Here is a 24,143-nt window from a genome sequence, read left to right as displayed (position 1 = left end):
CACTGGACAGTAACACTTTTCCTTAAAGTGTTACCGTAGACTATCCATAGTAACACTTGATGTTAAAATGTTACAATAACAATTTTTATATGTAACACTTTAACTTTTTGTAACACATTTTATATCAATGGTAACTTTTCTTCTTAAATGTTATGGAAAATATATCTACAGTAACATTTTTAAAGTGTTACAATAAACCTAATAATATAGTAACTTTTTTGTAATGTTGCCATATAATCAAAATACAGTAACATTTTATACGTTTTGCCATAAACCCAATTATTTACCAAAAAACAAAATATTATTCCCGCTAATATGAAATGAGGTTGATTTTGTCTCATTTTTATTGTTTAGGGGTCAATTTTACTATTTGAGCTTTACTTTGTTACATCTCATTCATGTAGGGACCAAACAAATGTTTTTACAAATAGTATAAAAAGAAGATGAAAGGTTAAATGCAAAGCCAAAAACGTCCACCCATCTTCATCCATTTTCCGAAGACTGTCCAACTTCCACCTTTGATGACCATTTTCCTTCTCCAATGGCTAGCCGTCATCAGGTAAGACCTTCCTAGATTCCAACGACCATTAAGCTTCCTCCATCTGTGACCATTCATCTTCTCGATGACTTTAATTTCTTAGTTTTTTGGCAACTTCTAGACATCCTAGAGGCTACTCCATACTCCCTAAGGTCAGATCCACATTTCGTAAGCTTGGTTGACTCGAAATCTCACTTGAAAAAGCCATTTCACTTTCTTGACTCTTCACCTTAATTCTCGGTGTGATTTTGTCACTTTTTGGTGTTGTTTCATCTCCCAAGTGTTGGAGTTGTCCACCACTTCAACAATAAGGGGTCACACATACGCATTCGGGAGTCTCGTTGCCCAGTCAATGGGTAAGGGTGCAGGGGGCAGCGCGTCCCAGCCCGTAGGCAATTTGCGTGTATTGAAATAATATTGATTTCATTAAATTAAAATATTGTAACACTTAAAAGTGTTACTAAATAAAAATATAATAACAAAATTTATTTTCCTAAACTTTAACGGGGAAAAAATTTGTCTACCTGCCAAACAAAATTCGAAAACATACCAAATACCTTATTCACTCATCTTCTCCAATTCATGCCACTTTTTCAATTTTGCTTCTTTACTAAAATTTCAGGTCCAAGCTTCTTTCTTACACAATTTTTGTTATGTCAATGAAGCCACCCTACACTTAAAGCATTTTCAACTCATCCAACCTACTCATTCAAACAAAATACCCTACACTTAATCATCTTCATTCAGTAAAAATCTAGTGAAAATCATTGGTTTCATCAAAATTTTAGCTTAAAATCTCTAATACCAATAACCTATTGAACCCTAAATGGAAGGCCTCGTCCTTTAAGAGGCAAATCAGTGAAGCTACAGTTCAGGTGAATCATTTTCTTGCATTTTTGCTCTGCATTTTTGCTAAGCTACGGTTCAGGCAAATCAATGATTTGATTTCTATAATGATCGAACTGTTTGAATGAATCATTATGGTACTTAATAAGATTGATTTATTCTTTTTAAGTGCTGAAAGTTGTTTTACTTAACATTAAACTAAACTTAGTGCTATGAATCATTGAGGTGCTCTTTTCTGCCTTATGTTTTGGAAAGTTAAGTACTTTTGGGAAAGCAAGCTTTTTGCTCTGTGCTTTTGGGAAATCCTACATGTCTAACACAAAATCTTAGATTTCTAAGCTTGCAAAACTGTAGCTGGCAGACTGCAAACTGCAGTCTGCATTTTTGCAAGCCATTATTAACAAGGTCACAATGGCAACAAGCACAAAGGAGAGCAACAAAAGTAGATTCATCAAGTTTTAATCCTTCAGCTATTATCTCCTTAAACATTTTGAAGGCTCCTAATTACTGTATTGTATCAACAATATTCCTTTCCGGCATAGTCTCAAAAACACAAATCCCCAAGTCCATGAACAAAGTTTTCAGTTGTCTACCATCACCATATGTTGCTTTTATACGATCACAACAATGTGTAAATTGCACATGATTCATATAACATGCCATATGCTACAAATAGTTTTAATTTTCTGATTTTCGTCCTCAGCCTAGAATGATGGAGATGCAACTCTTGATGAGAATTATACAATTAAATGTTGTTTGTGTATGTTAAATACATATATACAGAATGGATTCTCCTTTCTCTCTAGTTGGGGTCAATTTGATTAACTAAAGTATCATATTGACCTTTTGTTCTTTATGTTTATTTTTTTCTTTTATTCTCAGCCAACAGTTGACATCAAGACAGTGCTATCTCAACTAATGGATAGGTTGTCAAATTTTGCTGTTTCAAGTACATATGTGAGTTATCTATATGCTCTTTTTTGCATGTTATGCTGTCACAAGTTGTTGATTATGGTTATTCCTTCAAGTGTTACCTGAGTTTCTGCAAGTAGAAGCTTTTGCTAAGTTGAGTAATGCCATTGGCAAGGTAAATGTGTGCTTCCCTGAGATTGCAAATTCACTTTGAAATTCTTGCAAGTGCATTTTTTTTTTTGTTTTTGTTTTTTAATCTCATATTGGAGAGGTGTGATTCAATTTTGTGATAATGTCTCACTTTTTTTTTGCTTATTCGTTTTTCTTTTGGGTGGGTAAGTGTAGAGACTTGTTGGTATGCTCAAGTTGGAGCATGAAGTTATTCTTTACGGATCTTTTATTAGCAGTGTTTGAATGGCAGGTGATAGAAGCACAGGTTGACATGCCTATTCTTGGAGCTATAACTTTGTATGTCTCTCTTCTTACATTTACGCTTCGTGTTCATCCTGATCGGCTTGATTATGTTGACTAAGTGTTGGTATGTTTCATTTCAAATGTTATATATGTAGTTGACACAGATTGAATCTATACAATCTCATTTACATAGGGTTTTGTACACATATTCCTGAGGCTTTGATTGTTCTTTATTATGGTAAATGATCTGACAGGGAGCATGTGTTAAAAGCTATCCAGCATACCAAAGCTTGAAGACATCAAGGCGACAAAACAGGTTGTTGTACTTTTAAGTGCTCTACTGGAAAAATACAATGATATTGTTTCTGCATTGACTCTTTCTAATTATCCCAGAGTTATGGACCACCTTGTTAATGGAACAAAAGAAGTCATTGCAATGGTTATTATTCAGAGCATTATGAAAAATAGCACTTGCCACAATAATCCTTATGTTTCCTTGTATGGTTCTAACTTTGGTCGTCTTGCACTATGTAGTGAAGTAACCACGGTTTCCAAAGATGGAAAAGCTTTTTGCTTTATACTCTTTCATTGGCTAGGAATGATTTTGTGATAACTTATTCTTTAGAACTAAAATTTGATGAGCCTCTGAACATGGGGTTTGATAAATGAGACTTTGCTGGTGGAGAAATGTGATTAACTTTGTAATTTGTACCATTGTTTGTGCCAATGATGACAATATATCATTAACGAGACTTTAGGTTTGTTTCTTGTTTATTACAGTAAAATATGTGTTTCTCATGACCATTTTTTGTGCCTATGTTGATAATATTTCATTAACAAGGCTTTAGGTTTTTCTGCTGGAACTGTTATGATAGTATGTCCAAAGATGTCTCCACTCCTCTTTCCACAACTCAGTCACTCAAGTTACTTGATGGCACAACCAATGTGGACAACACGGAATATAGAAGAATTATTGGCAGCCTATAGTATCTTTCTTTGACCTGTCCAGATATTTCATTCGCAGTCAATAAATTGTCTCAATTCATGCACAAGCCTACCTCCACTCACTTCGCAGCAACAAAAGGGCTCCTACGCTACTTAAAGCAAACTCTTTTCCATGGTATACAACTCACAAAATCTGGAACTCCAGCTTTAGTTACCTATTCCGATGCCGATTGGGCTGGAAATGTTGATGATCGTACCTCCACATCTGCCTATATCAGCTTCTTAGGCTCAAATCCCATTTCATGGAGCTCAAAGAAACAAAGAGCAGTTGCAAGATCTACCACCAAAGCTGAATATCGAGGTCTTGCAAATGTGGCATCCGAAACAATGTGGCTTCTTGCTCTTCTTCATGAGCTGGGTTTTCCACTAAAAGCTGCCCCCTTGCTACTGTGTGATAATCTTGGTGCTACGCACCTAAGCTTTAATCCGGTTCAACATTCACGCATGAAACATATACAAATCGATCTTCATTTTATGCGTGATCTTGTTCAACGTGGCTCTCTCCAAGTTAGACATGTTCATACCCAAGATCAATTGGCAGACTTGTTGACAAGACCATTGTCCAGACAAAGAACAGAAATTTTGAGAAACAAGATTGGGCTTGCTGATGGAAGCTCAATCTTGCGGGGGCGTATAAAGACAGATTGCAAGAATCAAGGTCAAGATTGAATAGAGCACATCTAGCCTACGATCAAGCAAGATCATTCACAATCAAGTCTGTGTATTTTTGTGATTGCTGCATANATATATATATATATATATGAGTGAACAACATGTTCCACCTAAGGTTTAGCAAAATGGCAAGTTGATATCTCTAATTTCATTTATTCTAATTTTCTACCCTTAAAGTAACACCGTTTCCTAAAATGCATATGCACTGTAGCACATCGCATGTTAGCACGCTAAAGTACGTCGACGCTTTTTTTGGCAAGAGGCAAGCTCACATTAGTAGCATCTAAGCCGATGGTTCTTGGCTTTTTTCAACCTATTCCGAAGTCCAAAATCACTTTTGAGACCACCGTTGGACTCCCCACAACCGCCTCTATGAAACCCATAGTAAGACCACACTCACTGTTTTCGACCACCTTCACTCTTGCCACTTTGTGAGATTTGGTTACTTCTCAAGCTTTTTCTAATCGATTTGGGTACAACCGACATCTCTAGACTTCACCACTAGCTTCTCTGACATCATATGGTTGTTGTGATGTGTTTTTTGGCCATTGGTGACTCTCCAATTATAGACGGTAAAAATCTACGGTTACAGAGAAAGACTAATCCTGTGAGATTGAGGCCACTGATGATATACTGGACCTGCACACACAAAGAAACAAGTGTGAAGCTTACAGGAAACACTAGGGTAGTGTTTGTCGTAGGCACTTCGACGCTCAAGTCAATAAGGCTAAAAGAGGCTATTTAGTAATTGTTAAGGGAAAGAAGGGTTACTTGAATCTTAGTTGGAAACTAGAACTACTACGAAGGTGTTTAGTTCTTAGGAGCAAGAACTTTTGCAGCAAGTAGGTGGTATTGATATTTGATGTTTAATGAGAGGCAAGACCTCTGCTTATATAGTGGATATAAGATCTTCAAATCTTAGTAGGACTATGAGTCCGTGATAGTTGATTTCCAATAAATAGGAAAGACTTGATTTACTTACTTTCGTAGGAGTAAGAGTCTTAATTCATACAAGATTCGGGATCTTAAATGAATTAAGATGTAGATCAAAATAGGAGGTGGATGAAGTAGGGTTTAAGTAGAACTTTGGGTTCTTGGAATTATCCTGAATCGATGGGCCTAGGTCCAAGTGGACTGGTGATGAGGCCCAATTGGTGGCAAGGCCTTAATGTTTTGAGAATCCCACTTGTTAATTGTCTGGTTGATGAAATGGGTTGGCTCATAATATGGATTTTGGCATGGGTCTAATCGGAATTGGGCCATGGCCTTGGGCTATGTTGTAGATGTTTCATGCTTGGGCCTAATAAGGCCTAAGATGATTTTTGGCCCATACATCAATCCCGGAAATCAAAGCCCAAATTAGTACCCATAAACTACTTGATTAAAGTCCTCACCCAGCTACTGCCCATAAGCTAACCCCATCACTATCAAATCAACGGTATTATTTTAAGGGTAGGAATATGAAATAAATGAAACCAAGGGTATCAACTTGCCATTTCGTTAAACCTCGAGTGGGAAGGTGTCCTTTACTCTTTATATATATACATATATGCTAATTGTTCTTCATTTATTATGGTTGCATATCAAAATCAAACATCAAAATGCAGGCCACTTCTTTGGACTAACTAATCAAGTGTTCATGCAGCAATTACAAGATCAAATTGCAAATCATTTTTTTTAAGAATCTAATTAATTTAGTTATTTTAACTTTTTTTTGTTATAATAAAATTTTAAATGTTATATAAACAATGTAATAACATAGTTATCTTTAATATATATATCTTTATTTCGTTTTACTAGGAAGAGGGACACATTTAAAAAAGAAGCGCTAATGCCACCATGATTTTCATTATTTGAATACTTAAAATTGTTTAAAACATACAAATATAAAACTATATAATAACGAACACTAGTTGTAAGATAATTAAAATTTATAAAAATAAACCACTCAACATTTATAATCAGACGATGAAAAATACTCCTAACAAACAAACATATAACTTGCACATTCAAAACACTCACTATAAAAATAAATAAATAAATAAATAACATGACAACAATCGAGCTAATCATTTATTATATTCCATTGATGTAAATAAGTGAATAATGAGAGACAAAGCCAAAAACACTCATTTTTAAATAATACTGTTCAAGTCTTTTTGTAATATTGTGAGTTATTTCCCTTCCTTAAATGGACTTCCAGATGCTGTGGGAGGATGCGGTACATCTACAATGGCCCTCAGTAATCTCTCACAGTACACGAAGCATGAGAAAACAGCCATAGTCGTTATAAGAATAGGAACCCATAGCATCCCATGTTGGAAGACAATGAACATAGTTGCACAAAACACTACCATCATTGCACCTACTGATGATACAAATAAGCTTAATCCCATTTTCAAATCATAAAGCAACCGTAAAATGAAATCTTCTTCTTCATATCGGGAATGGATAACGGATAAAAACTATAGTATGGAGAAACAGGATAATAGTAATGCTATAGCATCTGATATTCCAAAAATTATGAAGGAAGCTCTTCGAACTAAATACGGAGACCCTGTTTCTTCTTTGGTGCCACCTGGTACTGTGAAAGCTGCGGCAAAAACCACGGTGGCAATAATTGTTGCCCCCATAAGGCATGCGTTTACCATCTCCTTAATCCATTTCTCAGCTTTATCCCTCAGCACTTGGTGCTGTTCAATAAATAAAGCTCTAGCAGTTTTCCCGTCCTTATTTTTAGCTTCAGCATCCCATGGATGCAAAATTTCCTTCACTTTCTACAGTTAATTACGCAAAATCTATTAATAGAAGTAAAAAATAAAAAAATAAAAAAAATTCCAAACTAGGGATTGGAGTGTGCACCTTGAACCATAGCAACTCCTCTTTCAGTTGGACGGCTGCTTTACTTGATTCCGTGTGGTGTCTATCTTTTGCTGGAACCTTTGTGGCCAAATGCAAGATGTTGTTCCCTTCTTCATCTGTCTTCTGAACCAACAAATCCTTAAATGAACCTATGTCATATATAATATTGAAAATGTTAAGCTGACGATACACAACGGCAAAATGAAATATGCTGTAATGGTTTTTGTTGGAAATAACATAGAATAACATATATCCTAACATTATCCCAAGATCATAGTCACCATTGTAATCACATTTGTACATAAATGAACTACAATGAATTTACACAGCTGAAAAACCTATACTCCATCTCTGAGCAAAATAAAGTTAATCGGGAAGAAAGTCAGAAGTGTTTTGGTTTTCAAATTTTTTAGAGACGAGAGAGAGGATGTGTTTTGTTTTTTTTTTTGTTGTGTGTCTGAGTACTCCACAAGGGTGTGCCTGCGGGTGGGTACTTTGTTGTTTTTTGGTTGTTTGTTTTTTTTTTTTTTTTTTGTTTGTTTTGTTTGTTTTTTGTTTGGTTTTTTTTTTTTTTTTTTTTTGGGGTGTGTTTGGTTTTTTTTTGTTTTTTTTGTTTTTTTTCCTTTTTTTTCTTTTCCTTTTCGTTTTTTTTTAGAGTAACAGTGTTCGTAAAGTTTCTAAAAGGAAAAGGTTTTCTTTTATAGGCAGCGGTTAGGAGAAACTGCATTTGGCAGTTTCACTCACCCACGTCGCTTGGGGTAAACCATCATGGGTGTACCCCTATCCAATATCTCCCACTCACACATGATGGGACTACTCTCTCTATGCTTCTTTAAGGTTCATACTTTAGTAAATATGCCGTGTGACCATGCATACTTCGAGAGCACGTTAGTCATATATCTGTTAGGAATATATAACTTCTCGAATTGTGAAACTCAGGTTGTATGTTGTATGCAATACCCTAGATTACTTATCACATTTTTCTAACAATCTCATTTACAAAAAAATATCCGTTGTATTCATAATTATGTTCTATCTTTACATAAAAGTAAAACATAATTGGTCGACAATGAATACACGTGATTATAATGTGATAATTCAAAATCGTAATCTTCCTCTTTCTCGATTCTTGCAACTTTATTTAACTTGCTTTTCTAGAAATGTCTCAACAGATTGAATTTATCTTAATCCTTGGTAACACTCTAAGATAGCAATCATTAAATGAAGTTTTCAAGAAACAGAATAGAGTAATAAGGGTATTCTATGAGATTTTATTCAAAAAAAAACTCAGGGTCTCAACAATGTTAAAGTGAGATTTGACTTCATTACCCCTTTGGTCAATGTTTTGCACATGTGGTATGAATCACATGCTACAGCATTTCCTCCTTTCCCATGGAGTGCATGTCTCTTTCTGTAAATGCTGTACAGATTTTAGTTCAGACATGCCTAATGTCTAACTTGAGTTCACTTACATACTTTTAATTCATCAGAACTATCTTGGCAATTAGACAGATAAAGTGATCATTTATCACTTGTGGTCACATTTCATTATGACATTATTTTAATTCTCGTTTAGGCGACGTCAAACATTTTAAGCTTGGCTCTCTTATTATCACTAGTAATAAGCTTAAAATCGTCCATCTCCATTCCTACGAAGTAATGGAGGCGATTGGCTGTGTGAGAAGGCCAACTTTTAGCTGTCGACATGCTTTTCAAAATAGACATATATAATATACATAACTAATATGTATATATATGCTCCTTATGTATGTTCCATAATAATCAAAATTGAGCATTGACAATATTGTTATTTAATATTGATAAGACAAATGTGAACAATTTTGGGAAATCTCAAAGTATGAGTACATTCAACACCTACGTAAGCCTAGAGATCTAACATGTCTATTGAAAGTATCTCTCGGTATAGGCTTTGTGAATGGATCCGCAAACATGTCATGCGTAGATATGTACTTCATGTTCACCTCCTTTTGTGCCACCAAGTCTCGCACCAAATTATATTTGATATCTATGTGTTTCGTTTTACCATGATATTTGGGATCCTAGTTGCTATTGCTGTGACTATCATAGTTTATTCTACTGGTTCAATAGCAACATTAATTATTCCCAGATGATTCATGAAACGTCTTAACCAAACGGCTTCTTGCACTGCAGCTGAAAATGCTACAAACTCAGCCTCCATTGTAGATAAGGCTATGCATGATGTTTTTTTACTGTCCAAGATATGGCCCGCCCATTTAGTAAGAAAACATATCCGAAGTAGTAGATTTCCTCTCATCTAAATCTCCTCCCCAATCAGCACGGTGTAGCCTCTCAAGTGTAAATCATTTCTTGATAACATAATGAGTAATCAACTGTCCCTTTAGTATCTTTAAGATTCTTTCCACTGTTCCAATGTGCTTGTCCTGGGTCAGACTGGTATCTACTTACCAAACCAACGACATAACAGATGTCGGCTCTAGTGCACATCATGGCGTACATGAGACTTCCAACAGCACTTGTATAAGGAACATTCTTCATTTGTTCCTTTTCTTGTGGAGTCTTCGGACACATTTTACGACTTAAAGTCTGCCTTTTGCGATAGGGTTGTCTATGGGTTTACAACTTGCATATGAAATCGTTCAAGAATTTTCTTAATGTATGATTCTTGTGAAAGAGATACTAATTTTTGAGCGATCTCTTGAAATCTTGACTCCAAGAATATATGCAGCTTCACCCATATCTTTCATCTCAAAATGAGATGAAACCCATTCTGATTTCATGACAAATCCCTTATCATTTCCAGTTATAAGTATATCATCAACATATAATGATAATATAACAAATTTGTTATTGGATCTCTTTGTATATACACAATGATCTTCATTTATCATTTTGAAATCATACGACATTATCGCATTATGAAATCGAAATACCACTGTCTTGAGGACTGCTTGAGGCCATAAATTGACTTAAAAGTCTACACACTTTGTGTTCTTGACTTCTCTAATAAAACCTATTGGTTGATCCATATAGATTTCTTTGTAATTCTCCATTGAGAAAAGCATCTTTACATCCATTGATGCAATTCAAGATCCATGCTAGCAACTATAGCTAGAATAAGTCGAATTGAGGTAAACGTACAAAAGGTGAAAAAGTTTCTCATAATCTATTCCTTCGTGTGTGTATACCCCTTCGGACTAAGCGAGCTTTATCTTAATACTGCCATCAGCTTTACGCTTGATTTTGAGAACCCATTTGTTCCCAATGGCTTTGCGTCTTTCGGTAAATCAACCATTCCCATACTTGGTTTGATTTCTAGACTCAATTCTTCTCCATTGCTTTCATCCATTTTTCCTTAGAAGGGCAATTGAGAGCCTCATTTAACATTTGGCTCTTGTCATCTTGTGGAGTAACTAGAAAAATTTCCCCCTCAATCTCAAATCGTCGACGTGGAACTTGTTTCCTGTTGATCGACGTATTGGAGAATGATTGGTGTTACTCCCACTTGGACCAGCTATCATAGTTGGATCACCAGTAGGGAATGATGGAGGATCGAAACTGATTCATCAACTTCCATATTGCTCCCACTGGATGTAGTATAACCAACTGATTGTCAGCAACAGAATTGCCTTGGTCTTGTGTTTCATATAGAAACAAGTCTTTACCTATTTCGCCCTTCTTAGGAAAATCGGTTTTAAGAATGTGACATCTCGTGATTCAAACTCAGTGATGCTACACTTTCTTGTTCTCCTATGAAGACATATCCCTTTGAATGTTTGAATATCTTATAAAGATGCATTCTTCCCCTTGGACCTAATTTTCATATTTATGGGAAGGATCATGAACATAGGCAGCAACATCCCCATGGCTTTAGGAGACTCAAATCGGGTTTCCGATTTGTCCATAATCATATGGTGTAGTAGTAATAGATTTGGATGGTACTCGATTGAGGATATATGTGGCAGTCAATAAGGCATCACCCCAAAAGGTGATGGGCAAGAAGTTTGCTTGTGCCATCATAGACTCACCATCTCAAGAAGGGTTCTGTTTTCGTTCTGCAAACCATTTTGTTGCGGAGTTCTGGGAATAGGTAATTGACGTTCTATGCCCATTTCATCACAAAAATTCTGAACCGATCAGATAAATATTCACGTCCTCGATCGGTTCGTGAAACTTTATCTTTTATCTAATGATTCTCACTAAGTTTTTAAACTTTTGAAAGCATTCTAAAGCTTCTGATTTTTGAGAAATCAGAAGAAAACATAACCATATCGAGTGAAATCATCTATAAATGTGGATGAAATAAATAGCCCCATGTCTCAGCCTCACATTCATTGGACCACATATGTCAGAATGAATAGTTGCAATGGAACTTCAGCTCTTACGCTTTTCCAATGGTTTTCTTGCTGTTTTTCCAGCTAGGCAATGTTCACAAGTAGTCAAGTCTACTTTTGTTAAAGATCCTAACAAGCTTCTCTTGCTAGTATATTATTCGTGTTGGCCAATATGGCCAAGCCTTGCATGCCATACATTCACATCATCATTATTAGAAGATGTAATAAAGGAAAAACAAACATTACTATTATTATAAGTAACATCAAGTACTATAAAACCATCGGAAAATAACCCACACCATAGTATGTTGTGTCCAAAATAAATGGACACCAGTACTGGAAAAATTTAAATTAAAACCAAGTTTAACAAGTTCTAACACGGAAATCAAATTTCGACGAATACGGGTGCATATAACACGTCATGTAGGTAGGATTCGACCTCCACTCATGATAAATTGCATGTGCCAATCCCTTTAACTTCCACTTTTGAATTGTACCTACATATATCCATTTTGTTTCCCGTGGTATTCGTCGAAATTCCACGAAAGCACTCCTGTCTTTCGCTATGTGGTCTGTTGCTGCTGAATCTACAGTCCACAAAGGATGAGACTCAGTTAGAAAAACAGAACTGGAAACATTTATAACTTACTTGTGCAAACAAGTAATTTACCTTCTTCGGCTCGCTACAATCGCGAGCAAAATGTCCCTTTTTACCACAATTATAGCATTTCACCTTTGCCATATTCCTCTTCCTGGCAGGATGCTTTCCTTTTCCGTGTTTGAAGAACTTTCTTCTTCCCTTGAGCCTTTTCAGTATTGCCTTTTCTTTGGGATCACTTGGAATTTATGTTTAAATCCCTTCCCACATGTGAACTGGAACCAGCCATATACACATCAGTATTTGCCTTACTCGCATTAAGGCGATCTTCTTCCAGTTCCAAATGGCGTATGGCATCTTCTAAATTTCTGATGCCCTCATTGTGGGTAAGGTGTATTTTCATATGTTTCAATTTTGAGGCAATGATTTATGACAGCTTGAATGTTGTTCATCTATTAGGACAGACCTGCATCTCTTAACTCACTTATCATGTTGACAAATGCCGTAAATGTACATCTCATAGTATGTTCAGGCTTTTTCTTGTATGTGTCAAACTGATAGTGAGTGACGGAGTTTGGTAATGGACGTACCGCCAAACTTTGTAGCAAGTGCGGACACATTCCTTTGCTAATTCATAATCCCGGTACTTCTTCATGAGTCATTGTCCATGCTGCTCAACAAAGTAATGCGAACAGTGGAATTTCTTCTTCCTATGTCATAAGCGGCACGGTCTCGTCTAGTTGAGCCGTGACCCTCTTCAGGCTCTTCCATGGTTGTAGTAAGAGCTTCAAGAACCTCTCTGTTCTTCCAAACATATTGGATTTCATGCTCCATATCTCATAATTGTCGCCGTTAAATTTTTCCTTTGTTAAGTTCGACGACAATGTTCTTAGATGCAGATGCCATTTCTAAACAAAATTACACGTGGATAATGCATGTTATTCAATGCTCGGAACATACATGTTCATTAATTAATTATACCAATAATAATTGTATATTGATTTGGAATCAAAAGTTAACAATGTCAACAATCATCATCCAAAATTTCCAATTTCCAATTATCATAGATATAATTAATTGCAATTCTAAAAATTATTTAGACACAATTATATAAAATAAATCAAAACACAATTACAAAATTTTAAATTTTGATAAACAAAAATAATTTCATTATGTTAATAGAATTCAACTTGTAATAAAATTAAAACAAACAAATTCCAAAACACAATAAAAAAAATTAAGTGTACAGCCACATTCCTAAAACTGGGAAGGATCTGATAATCCTTATCCTAAGGTCTTTATCTAACTTGTAATTAACCCTAGGTAGGGGAAATCCCAGTTTCTGTGATGTCCTTTACGAGTGGAGACTCCTAGATGCCCCAACTGTCCTTTTGCACCCCAATCTATGTACTCTTTGATATAGTTGTTGACCAAACGTCTATAATTTTATTGTCATCTTTAAAGTTATGAACTTTCAGCTGGTCCAAAACATATCAAGGAGACCAACGAGATTAGGGTAACCAAGAGTCTCTCTTAGAACTTGGAATTTCGACTCATTCTCTTTAATCCCCCATCCAGACAAATTTCTTGAATCTTTTCATTCACATGAATGAAATGATTACGAGTTGCACCAACTCATCCTCGTGTCTCTTAAAATCAATGTGTGAGTTTGTAGAGTTCTAATCATGTTCATAACCCTTTCCCTTGAGCGGGTGTTCTAGCAACCATTGCACGTCTATAACGTAAAATTTTTCTGTAACAAATACAAAAAAAACTATTTATTTATCAAATAAAGGTTGACTATATTTGATAAATAATACACGTGTTTTGGTTCAATAACAAAATTAGACTCATAACAATATACCAAGTATGCATTTTTATCTTTACATCAAAAGAAAATTTTTTTACAATACTTCACGTGCCCACGCGCCGACAGAAGCTGTCACGCGCCCCCACGCGCGCCCAAAAGCGGCCACGCGGACAGGAGCCTACGCGCTCCCACGCGCCCGAAGGAGCCTTCACGCGCACGTCACGCGCTCACACACAATACGGGTCAGGTCAACCCGTTTCACACTGAACCGGGTCTATCCGACCCGAGTTGACCCGTTAACTTTTCGGGTCGGGTCTGATGACCCGTGTGACTTTACGGGTTGGGTTGACCGGGTTTGACTGACCCGTTGACTCTTACGGGTCGGGTTCGACTCATTACCGGGTTTGACTAACCCGTTTGGTCATATGGGTCGGGCCACGGGTCAACTTGACCCATTTATTTATTGGATTATGGGTTGGGCCGGATAGGAATATAATGGGTTTGTGAATATGGTAACTCCAAAACAAAATTAGCCCAATGGTTAGAGTACTGGGCTTCCCCATGGAGACTTGGGTTCAAGTCTCACCACCCACGCCAATTTCAATTTTTTTTTAAAAAAAAAAACTAACAGGATAAAAACGACATGTATTCATAGGGTGGATCAAAAAAGACGTGTCGGTTTGTGTCGTCTTCAACCTCTGTCCGGGTCTGCAACTGGGTACCCGACCGGAAATCAACCCATTCGAAAATCGAAACTTCAAAGAGGCTATCTAAGTCATTTTAAATCATTTTTTATGATTCAAAAACCATTTCTTCATAATTTATAAGGAATTTAATGGTCTAAGAATCATTACCAAAAAGACAACTTTTTCGTACAAATTTGGAAAAATCAGAACTGCATTGAAAAAAAATAACATGCTTCAAACTTACAGTAGAATTTCAAATAATATGAACCACGGCTTGATACCAATGTTGAAATAACATAGAATAACATATATCCTAACATTATCCCAAGATCATAGTCACCATTGCAATCACATTTGTACATAAATGAACTACAATGAATTTACACAGCATAAATACCTCTACTCCTTATCTCTGAAGGAATAAAGTTAATCTGGAAGAAAGCCACGAATGTGTTTCTGTTTTCCAAATTTTTTAGAGAGAGAGAGAGCGTCTTTTCCTTTTCGTTTTTTTTAGAGTAACAGTGTTCGTAACGTTTCTAAAAGGAAAAGGTTTTCCTTTTATATGGCAGCGGTTAGAGAGAAGCTGCATTTGGCAGTTTCATCTCACCCACGTCGCTTGGGGTAACCCATCATGGGTGTACCCCTTATCCAATAGTTGCTGTTTTTCTACTGTTTTTCTGCTGTTTATAAGATTTGTAATAAATTCAACAATCTTAAGATTAGATCCAAGTGAACTCTGCTGAAATGGACATTGCAATTCTCACTGCCAAGTCACTTCCTAACATCTCCAAAATTAAGCCCTTTGCCGGAGCTCATTTCTAGATGTGGCAAGAAAAAGTATTCGACTCTTGGACATGCTCGGTTTTGCAGAGTATCTCACAATAGAAGAACCAAAACCTGAAGTGGACAATTTTGACCAAAAACTTGACACATGGAAGAAAGGAATAAGGTATGTCGCTATACTATCCTCAGTACATTATCAAATGAACTTTATGATGTTTATTGCACTTATAGGAATGCACATGAGATATGGACAACATTGAGAAAGAAATATGTTGTTAAGGACGCTGGATCATAAAAATATGTCGTAGGAAACTTCCTAGATTTTAAAATGGTAGAAGAAAAAAAGGTATCCATACAAATACATGACTATCATTTACTAATTAATGACTTGAAAATGAAGAAATAATTCTCTTTGAAACTTTTGTGGCTGGATATTTAATTGAGAAACTTCCAAATTCATGGAGAGATTATAAGAACAGTATGAAACATAAGCGAAAGCAAATGAGCTTAGAAGATGAGATAGTACATATTAGGATTGAGGAGACGAATATGCTTAGAGATAAAGCCAATAACGCCAAGGAACTGACATCCAAGGCTAATGTTGTTGAAACCCAAATGGTTCCTACTCAATCTAAGAACAAGAAATCGTAGAGTTTTAAGAACAATAACAAGAAATTTTTTAACAACAAGAACCCCAACACTTTCAAAAAGAAAGGACATTGTTTTGTGTGTGGGAAAACTAGACACATTTTGCTAGTCAATGTAGATACAGAAAAACTGTAGAGAACAAAAATCCTCCTAAAGCCAATCTGGCTGAGGGAGATGATGTTATTGCTATTGTGGTTGTCTCACAAGTGAACATGATTGCTGAAAAGAAAGAATGAATAATTGATTTTGGGGCCACAAAATATATTTGTGGAGATAGAAATTCTTTCTATGAATACATACTAGTGAGGGATGGAGAAGAATATGTTTACCTTGATGATTCCTGCTCTACTCCTGCTTTGGGAAAGGAGAAATTTTTTCTCAAACTTACTTCTAGGAAAACCCTCTCATAGAGAAATGTTTTACATGTTCCAAACAGCCGATATAATCTTGTATCTGTTTATGTATTGGGTAAGGCTAGAGTAAAAATCTCCTTTGAGGGTGACAAAAAGACTTGTAAACCATTTCTAGAACGAGAAAATGAGATTTTTGGTTTAATTCACAGTGATCTTGGAGATTTGAAACAAACCATGACCAAAGGAGGAAAACAGTTTTATATAACTTTTATTGATGATTACTTTAGATATATTAGAGTATAATTATTGAGAAGTAAAGATGAAGCAATTAAAATGTTTCTTAACTTAGAAAAATGAAGTTGAAAATCAACCCGATAAAAAAATTAAAAGGTTAAGAACGGATTGAGGAGGTAAATATGAGTCAAATGACTTTGATTCCTTTTGTAGCGATCATGGTATTATACATGAGACTACACCTCCTTATTCTCCACTGTCTAATGAAGTTGTTGGGAGGAAAAATAGAACTTTAAAAGAAATGGTGAATGCTATGTTGATTAATTCTGGAGCACCTTGAATTTGTGGGGGGAAGCTATGCTTTCAGCCTGTTACATACAAAACAAAATTCTTTAAAAAAAAAATAAAAAAAAATGGCAAAACTCCATATGAACTCTGGAAAGGTCATGTACCTAACCTGAAATATTTTAAAGTGTGGGGGTGTTTTGTAAAGTCCTGATTCTTGAACCTAAAAGGAAAAGGTTAGAACCCAGGATGTTGATTGTATGTTTATAGGTTATGCTCATAACAGTTTTGCTTATAGATTCATGGTAATAAGCAAGAGGTTGGTTTTCATTGAATATAAAAATACAGATTTCTTTGAGAATGTTTTTCCTAAGAAAATCAATTGTGAAAAGACTTTATCGCAAAATGAAAATTTTGAGAGTTATCCTCAAAATGAAACTCTTTAGAATTCTTCTAAAAGTTCAGAGTTAGAAATAAGGAGAACTAAGAGAGTAAGAAAAGCGAAAAGTTTTGGAGATGATTATTATGTCTTTTTTACAGAGAATGATCCTCAAACTTATGAAGAAGCAATGATTTCTTGTGATGCATACCTTTGGAAAGAGGTAGTAAATAATGAAATTGAGTCCATTCTGAGTTATCATACATGGGAAGTAGTTGATTTGCCTCCAGGAACTAAACCAATAGGATGCAAATGGATATTTAAAAAGAAATTAGAGACTGATAGATCAATTGATAAATACAAGACAAGATTGGTTGCTAAAGGTTATACACAAAAGAAAGATATAGATTATTTTGACAGTTATGCTTATGTGCCAAGAATAACATCAATTAGAGTGTTAATTGTTTTAGCTAGAATTTACAAATTACATATACATCAAATGGATGTAAAGACTGATTTTCTCAATGGAGACTTGGATGAAGAAATTTATATGAAACAACAAGAGGGTTGTGTTATCCCAGGTAATGAGAAGTTTGACCAAGTGTTAGTCTCAAATGGTTATACAATTAATGATTTAGATAAGTGTGTATATTCTAAATAATTTGAAGACAACATTTATGTGATAATATGTCTCTATGTTGATGACATGTTAATATTCAGTGCTATTATGGATGTGATAATTAAGACTAAAGAGTTACTTGCCTCAAATTATGATATGAAAGATATGGAAGATGCAAATGTTATACTTAGGATTAAAATCATTCAGATAAATGATGGTCTTAAGTCATCACAACAGCACTATGTTGAAAATTTCTTAAGGAAATTTGGGTATTCATATAGTAAACCCGTCTTAACTCCTTTTGATGGAAATACTCAACTTAAGAAAAATATACAACACATTGTGAGTCAAAATAGATATGCCAAAGTCATTGGTAGCCTTATGTACTTAATGAATAGTACAAGGCCTGATATTGCTTATGCTATCACTAGATTGAGTATATATACTCATAATCCTGATAAGGATCACTGGATAGCATTAGACAAAGTTGCTAGATATTTGAAGGACACCATTGATTATGAGCTAACGTTTGGAAGAACACCACCTATATTCGAAGGATATTCCGATGCTAATTGGATATCAGATTTAGATAAAATAAAATCCATAAGTGGATATATCTTTACACTTGGTGGAGGTGCTGTGTCATGAAAGTCTTCCAAACAAACTTGTATAGCTCGGTCTACCATGGAGTATGAGCTTATCGCCTTAGAAAAGGCATGATCTAATGCCGAGTGGTTAAGAAATCTCTTAGCAGATCTTCCAATTGAAACTCACCCTCCTATTTCAGTATCAATCCATTATGATTGTCAGGCTGCAATAGCTAGAGCAAAGAGCAAAATTTATAATGGGAAATGTAGACATATCCGGATAAGACATACTATTATGAAGAAACTACTAGAATCTGGGGTATTAAGCCTAGACTTTGTGAGGTCAAAGTTAAATTTGGCTAATCCTTTTACTAAACCACTAAGTAGGAGGTTAGTGGAATACACGTCGAGAGGGATGGGACTTATGCCTAAAGCATAAGGCAAGAGTGATGGTAACCCTACCTATGTGATTAGAGATCCCATGAAGTAGGTCATAAGGGTAATAACAAGTCACTTGTTGTCTTGATAAGTATTATCGAATTTTATATGGAAAGTCCTCTTTATGGCGAGATAATAATGGCTGCAGTGAATAAGGTTGAGTAGAATTACTCTTAATGAAATCCATAGCCAACATAAATAGTGGCATGAAAAACTGCAATTCACACCTTATGGAGGTTCACATATGTGAGTGTGGAATTGGGTTGATTCCTATGAGAGCTTAGGTAGGCATCTCTAAAGCACTCATGAAGTCTAGGCTAGCACAAGGCTATAAAGTGCTAAATCGCATAACAGCATACAATGCAGAGAATTTAGATTGAGGAACTAATCCTCTGAATTACATAAAAAAAAAATTTGTTCATAGAAACTTAATTTCACCAAATTTTTGTAACCCACGTTTAGTTACTTAATGATTGTTTCATAGTTTGAAAGACATCAACTCAAATACATTAAATTCTATAATTAGTGGTGATTGGTTATTTTGAAATATGTGGGGGATTGTTATAAAAGCTAGGCACCATAATACCAATTTTTATTTAGGTTTTGGACTGTTATGATTTGAATGCAATTGTAATTGGGTCAGTTACTGAAATTCAAATCATAGCTAGGCAGTTTCATTTTTTTTTAATTAAAATGGTTGGGCAGTTTCATTCTCTTAATTAAAAATAACAGTTATAAAAGCTGGGCAGTTTCATATTTTAATTAAAAATGGTTGTTACATGTGAATAAATTAAGAGACAGATTGTCAAGTATAAATTTGGGTGTTTATTCTCTTTTGAGAATAGACAATATATTCACTTCAGAGAATCCATTTTGCTTCTACGTTTTCATTCTTTCTACTCCCCTTCACCACTTGTACTTTACTTATATTGTTCTAAGCTTTTGTTAAAGAGTGCATTTTAAATAGAAGCTCGTCAATGCATCTTCGAGGTTAGTCCGCATCTGAGCCATTTGCATCAGGAAGATCTCTCCAGTGGGATGAAAATCTGATCTTTAAGGACATTGCATTTGCTCGCCTTGACGTTGCTGCTCTTTATGTTTTTATTTTATTTTATTTTATTTTTTCTGCTGCTTTTTAGTTGCTATTTTGCTGCTATTTAGTTGTTTTTCTGCTGTTTAGTTACTATTTTGCTACTATTTAGTTGCTGTTTTGCTACTGTTTAGGATTTGCTGACGTTGGATCGGTGCAAGCTTTGTCAACATAACCCTTCTTTGGCGTAAGACACTATTTTAAAAAATCGTTGGGGAAGTGATGCCCCAATGTTACCAGCAAGTGTCAGTGCATTGTGAGAATGCACTGACGCCAACCAATGCCAGCATTGAAGCCCTCCCAGGTGAGTGAACATGGCATCGGGATCAATTGCCGGTTTCGATGCCCGCATGGTGTTGTTGTACAACATAGCTTTGACGCCAAAACCGCGTCGGGACATTGCTGCTTCTCGCCCTTGCTAGAGAAAAGCATGCAATGTCGGCGAAGCAGAGAGGTTACAATTGGTAAAGTTATTTTTGATTATTCGAGACTCTATCAATTAGTAACACTTTCAAAAAATAAAAATATACGTTTATATTTGTTTTAACATTTTGCAAAAAAATTCAACGCAAAATGTGTTACATATATATAATCTGGTAAATATATAGTTTTGAAGAAATCCGAACCTCAAATTCATTCGAAATTTCGCTGTGTAATGCCGTAAAAAGATCTTGTCCATATTTCTCAGCATAAGTTTGTTGAATTTGCTTGCGCTGATTTGCATTCTTGTGACCTAATATGTTTATGATTTGATGCCTCATCGGTTCCCCATCCTGCAAACCCAATTTTATATATTATACAAATTTATTAACAAATTAAAAATAAGTACACCAAATAATCAGTTACATGATAAATCTTATCACATCCAAAAGATACAATCAAATCGAGTCAAATAATATTTGCTGGACAATTAAAATTAAATAATATTTTTATAGTTGGTTGCCTGGAGAAATCATATGAAACAAGAGAGCCTTCTATATAAAATTATAAAACCTATAAACGTTTGATTTATGATTAGAATGAGCAAATTATTGCATGGATCTTTTGTATATATATAACATAAGCATCGAGTTGGAAGAATGAAGAAGAAGAGATAGAGAAATTAGACCATCAAAGCTTTCTTGAGGTTCTCACAATCTTGAATAGCGGATGGGACATGATTAGGCACAGTCAAAGTGGTCATTGTTATTGTGAACATTACCAGAAAAAAATACATCATCCTTGACAAAATAATTTGATAGATTTTCTTGACCGATCTCAAAACTACCAAGAATTTGAAATATTCCTTGATATTTTGGATTTAGTAAAAACTAAATTTTATAAATTTTGTTATTGACAGTTGTAATCTCAATCCTTGATAGTTAAAAACTGTCAAGGATTAAGTTGAAAAAACAAAAATAAAAGAAACCTAAAACATTTGCTTATTCGGTATTTCAGTAAGGCAAAAGTTTCCCACCCATTTTTCATTAAGACAAAAGTTTCCCACAAACTCATTGTTTAAAAGACCGGTTTATAATATAAAATATTAAAAATATTAAAATATAAAATCCCTAATTAACTTTGTCAACTTCCTCTTAACATTTTCATTCTCTTTACCCTAAATTATTTCCCCCTTTTTTTTGGGTGGGTACCTGAACTCGTCCACCCCTAAATAAAATGTAAGAGTTAGTTACAAAGACTTCCCTTGAGGTTTCAACATTTCAGTCACATAACTCTAACCCCAACAATTGATGGTAAAGGGTGTATGTGGCTAATTATAGAGGACAACTTGTCAGTATTTTATGTTGAAGGGGTGCAATAAAATTAGTCTAACGGAAGTTAAAGGAATAGGGTGTTTGTGTTAACTTAATGATCTTTTCTATGTGTCTATGAAATGTTGAAACCTTAGGGAAGTCTGTGTAATTAACTCTAAAATACAACTATGTACTTAGGTTGTGTTTGGTTCGGGGTGATACAAGATTAGTCCTATAATCTTTGTTTAATTTTCAAGATTCCCTCGGTTGGTTGTCAAGTAATAAAATATTACGTAGTCTTTTATTGCAAATAGTATTTACTGTTGGTAATATTAGGGGTAATCAGATTACCTTCCCAATGGGTGTTAATATAAGATTACCGAGGTAATCTTAGTTTTGACCCTATTTTGTCCTTAATCTTTTATCATTTTGGACACATTTGCCCTCATATGGCTACCAAATAGCAATTACCCAGACCCCTTATATTTGAAAATATAGATAAAAGATCTCAGCCACAAAAAAGTTTAAAAGTTAAAAAAATATCCCCAGCCTCCCAAGACCACCGCCGGTCGCTAGCCACCATCACTGGCCGCCGGCGAAAGTCATCATAGCGGGGCAAGACCAACGGGATCTTACCGGTTGTGTCTCGGTAAAGACGTTTTCGAAAACGACCAGATCTGGCCGTTTCATGACCAAAGATGTGGCCGTGAAACGCCATAGATCTGGTCGTGAAATGGTCTCTGTTTCACGGCCAGATCTGTGGCCGTTTCACGACCACATCTTTGGTCGTGAAACAGCCATATTCACAGCCAGATCTAGCCATTTTTTACCATGGATCTTTGATCCATGACCGGATTAGGCCTTATTGGCGCACGACCAGTCAGATCCGGCCGATCATGTGCCATTTCGGCAGCTACCGATGGTGGTAGTTGGCTGCCGGCATTGGTTTGGGGTGGGTGGGGGTGATTTTGCTACAATTAAAGTTTTATATGGCTGGAGTGTTTTAGCAAAATTTCAAATATAGCGGGTTAAAAGAAATAATTTAAAAAATAATAGAATAAAATAGTAATAAAAATAATATTATATTATTATTTAAAAAGGAGGGTAATTTAGTAATCTATATAACATATCCATTCATTTATCCTTCCAACCAAACATATTATTATAACATATTCATCAATTTATTCCAACCAACCAAACACATTTTTCTAAAGATTCCTTGGTAATCTATCTTTCCAGTAATACAACATTCCCTGAACTAAACACACCCTTATATTTTCATCAAAAGCTACCCCTCCGGCCTCCCCCTCTATTTTCATAGTTCACTAATAAGAGTATAACTAGTCACATCTTCATAGAAAACTATCCCTATAAGCTTACTCCATTTATTGTTTTTAAAAATCATTATTTATTTTTTATTAGAATTACTATAGTATCCTTATTTTAACAGTTTTTCATAGGCACTACTTTGAGGAAGATTCATTTAAACATGAAAATATGCTTTTGGATGCCCAACCAAGTGATGGATTTGTTTTATATTGAAGTTGTATAAAATTATGAAATACAAAGTTATGGGTTATAAAGGACCATTTCATAATATTGTCACTTTAATATAAAACAAAGCTAACAATAAACATTTAAATAAATCTTCTTCGTTTTAATGGCAATTAACAAAATAAGCTTATAGGGATAGTTATATATCCAAGTATGGATTACGAAACTATGAGAATAGTTTATGATGATGTTAGGAACCTGGTTCTGGTATGATTGGGGACATGTCCGAAAAGGGTGTGTTACGTAGAATTAGACAATTAGGATATCTTTTAGAATATGAATTATAATTACTTTATTATACAATTAGAATATAAATTAGAGTCCTTTTAGGAGTCATTTGGAGTCAAGTGTACGGCTATATAATAGCTTAAATCTAGATTGTGGTTATGAATGAAGAATTTTGTTAATTAATTTTTGTCTTTTGTTCTTGGTGAGGTCTATGTTTCTCATATAAACTAATCATATCTCGAACCCTATCAGATGAAAATAAGAATATTTATAATCTAAATGATGAATTATGAAACTTCAATGAATAATTATATTTTAAGTGATAAATTACAAAATTATAGGATAGTTTCTACGTTTCCCATATAGAAAATATTTGTAATTAACCTTTATATTTCTAGACTCAAAGGACATAGAATTAATTCATTAAAGGTGTGTTAAATGTGTACATTGCACACTAATTTTGAAGATGATTTTGCATAAATCACAAGTCTTCATCACCCATTATTTACATAAATTTTCACGCATATTAATTGGA

The 24,143-nt window shown here is 34.9% G+C and overlaps 1 protein-coding gene across 1 annotated transcript; it reads right to left on the bottom strand.

Annotated features, from left to right (window-relative positions):
* Positions 1–6,561: 6,561 nt before the first annotated feature.
* LOC116133533 lies at positions 6,562–9,449 on the bottom strand. Its single transcript, XM_031419226.1, has 4 exons — positions 9,348–9,449; positions 7,250–7,429; positions 6,973–7,164; positions 6,562–6,852 (listed from the first exon to the last, which is right to left on the bottom strand). The coding sequence occupies exons 1-4, from the start codon at positions 9,447–9,449 to the stop codon at positions 6,562–6,564; spliced, it is 765 nt and encodes a 254-aa protein (XP_031275086.1).
* Between the last annotated feature and the right edge of the window lie 14,694 nt (positions 9,450–24,143).

This window comes from Pistacia vera, unplaced genomic scaffold (assembly GCF_008641045.1).
Source record: "Pistacia vera cultivar Batoury unplaced genomic scaffold, PisVer_v2 Contig270, whole genome shotgun sequence".
Classification (NCBI taxonomy): domain Eukaryota; kingdom Viridiplantae; phylum Streptophyta; class Magnoliopsida; order Sapindales; family Anacardiaceae; genus Pistacia; species Pistacia vera.
This window is presented reverse-complemented; position numbering and strand designations above follow the sequence as displayed.

Coding starts and splice junctions, on each gene's coding strand:
- LOC116133533 (XM_031419226.1), bottom strand. CDS start 9,449: ATGGAGGCTGAGTTTGTAGCATTTTCAGCTGCAGTGCAAGAAGCCGTT. Junction 7,430..9,347: donor TTAATGTTGCTATTGAACCA/GTAGAATAAACT, acceptor GTGTATCGTCAG/CTTAACATTTTCAATATTAT. Junction 6,853..6,972: donor TTTTTGCCGCAGCTTTCACA/GTACCAGGTGGC, acceptor TCCATACTATAG/TTTTTATCCGTTATCCATTC.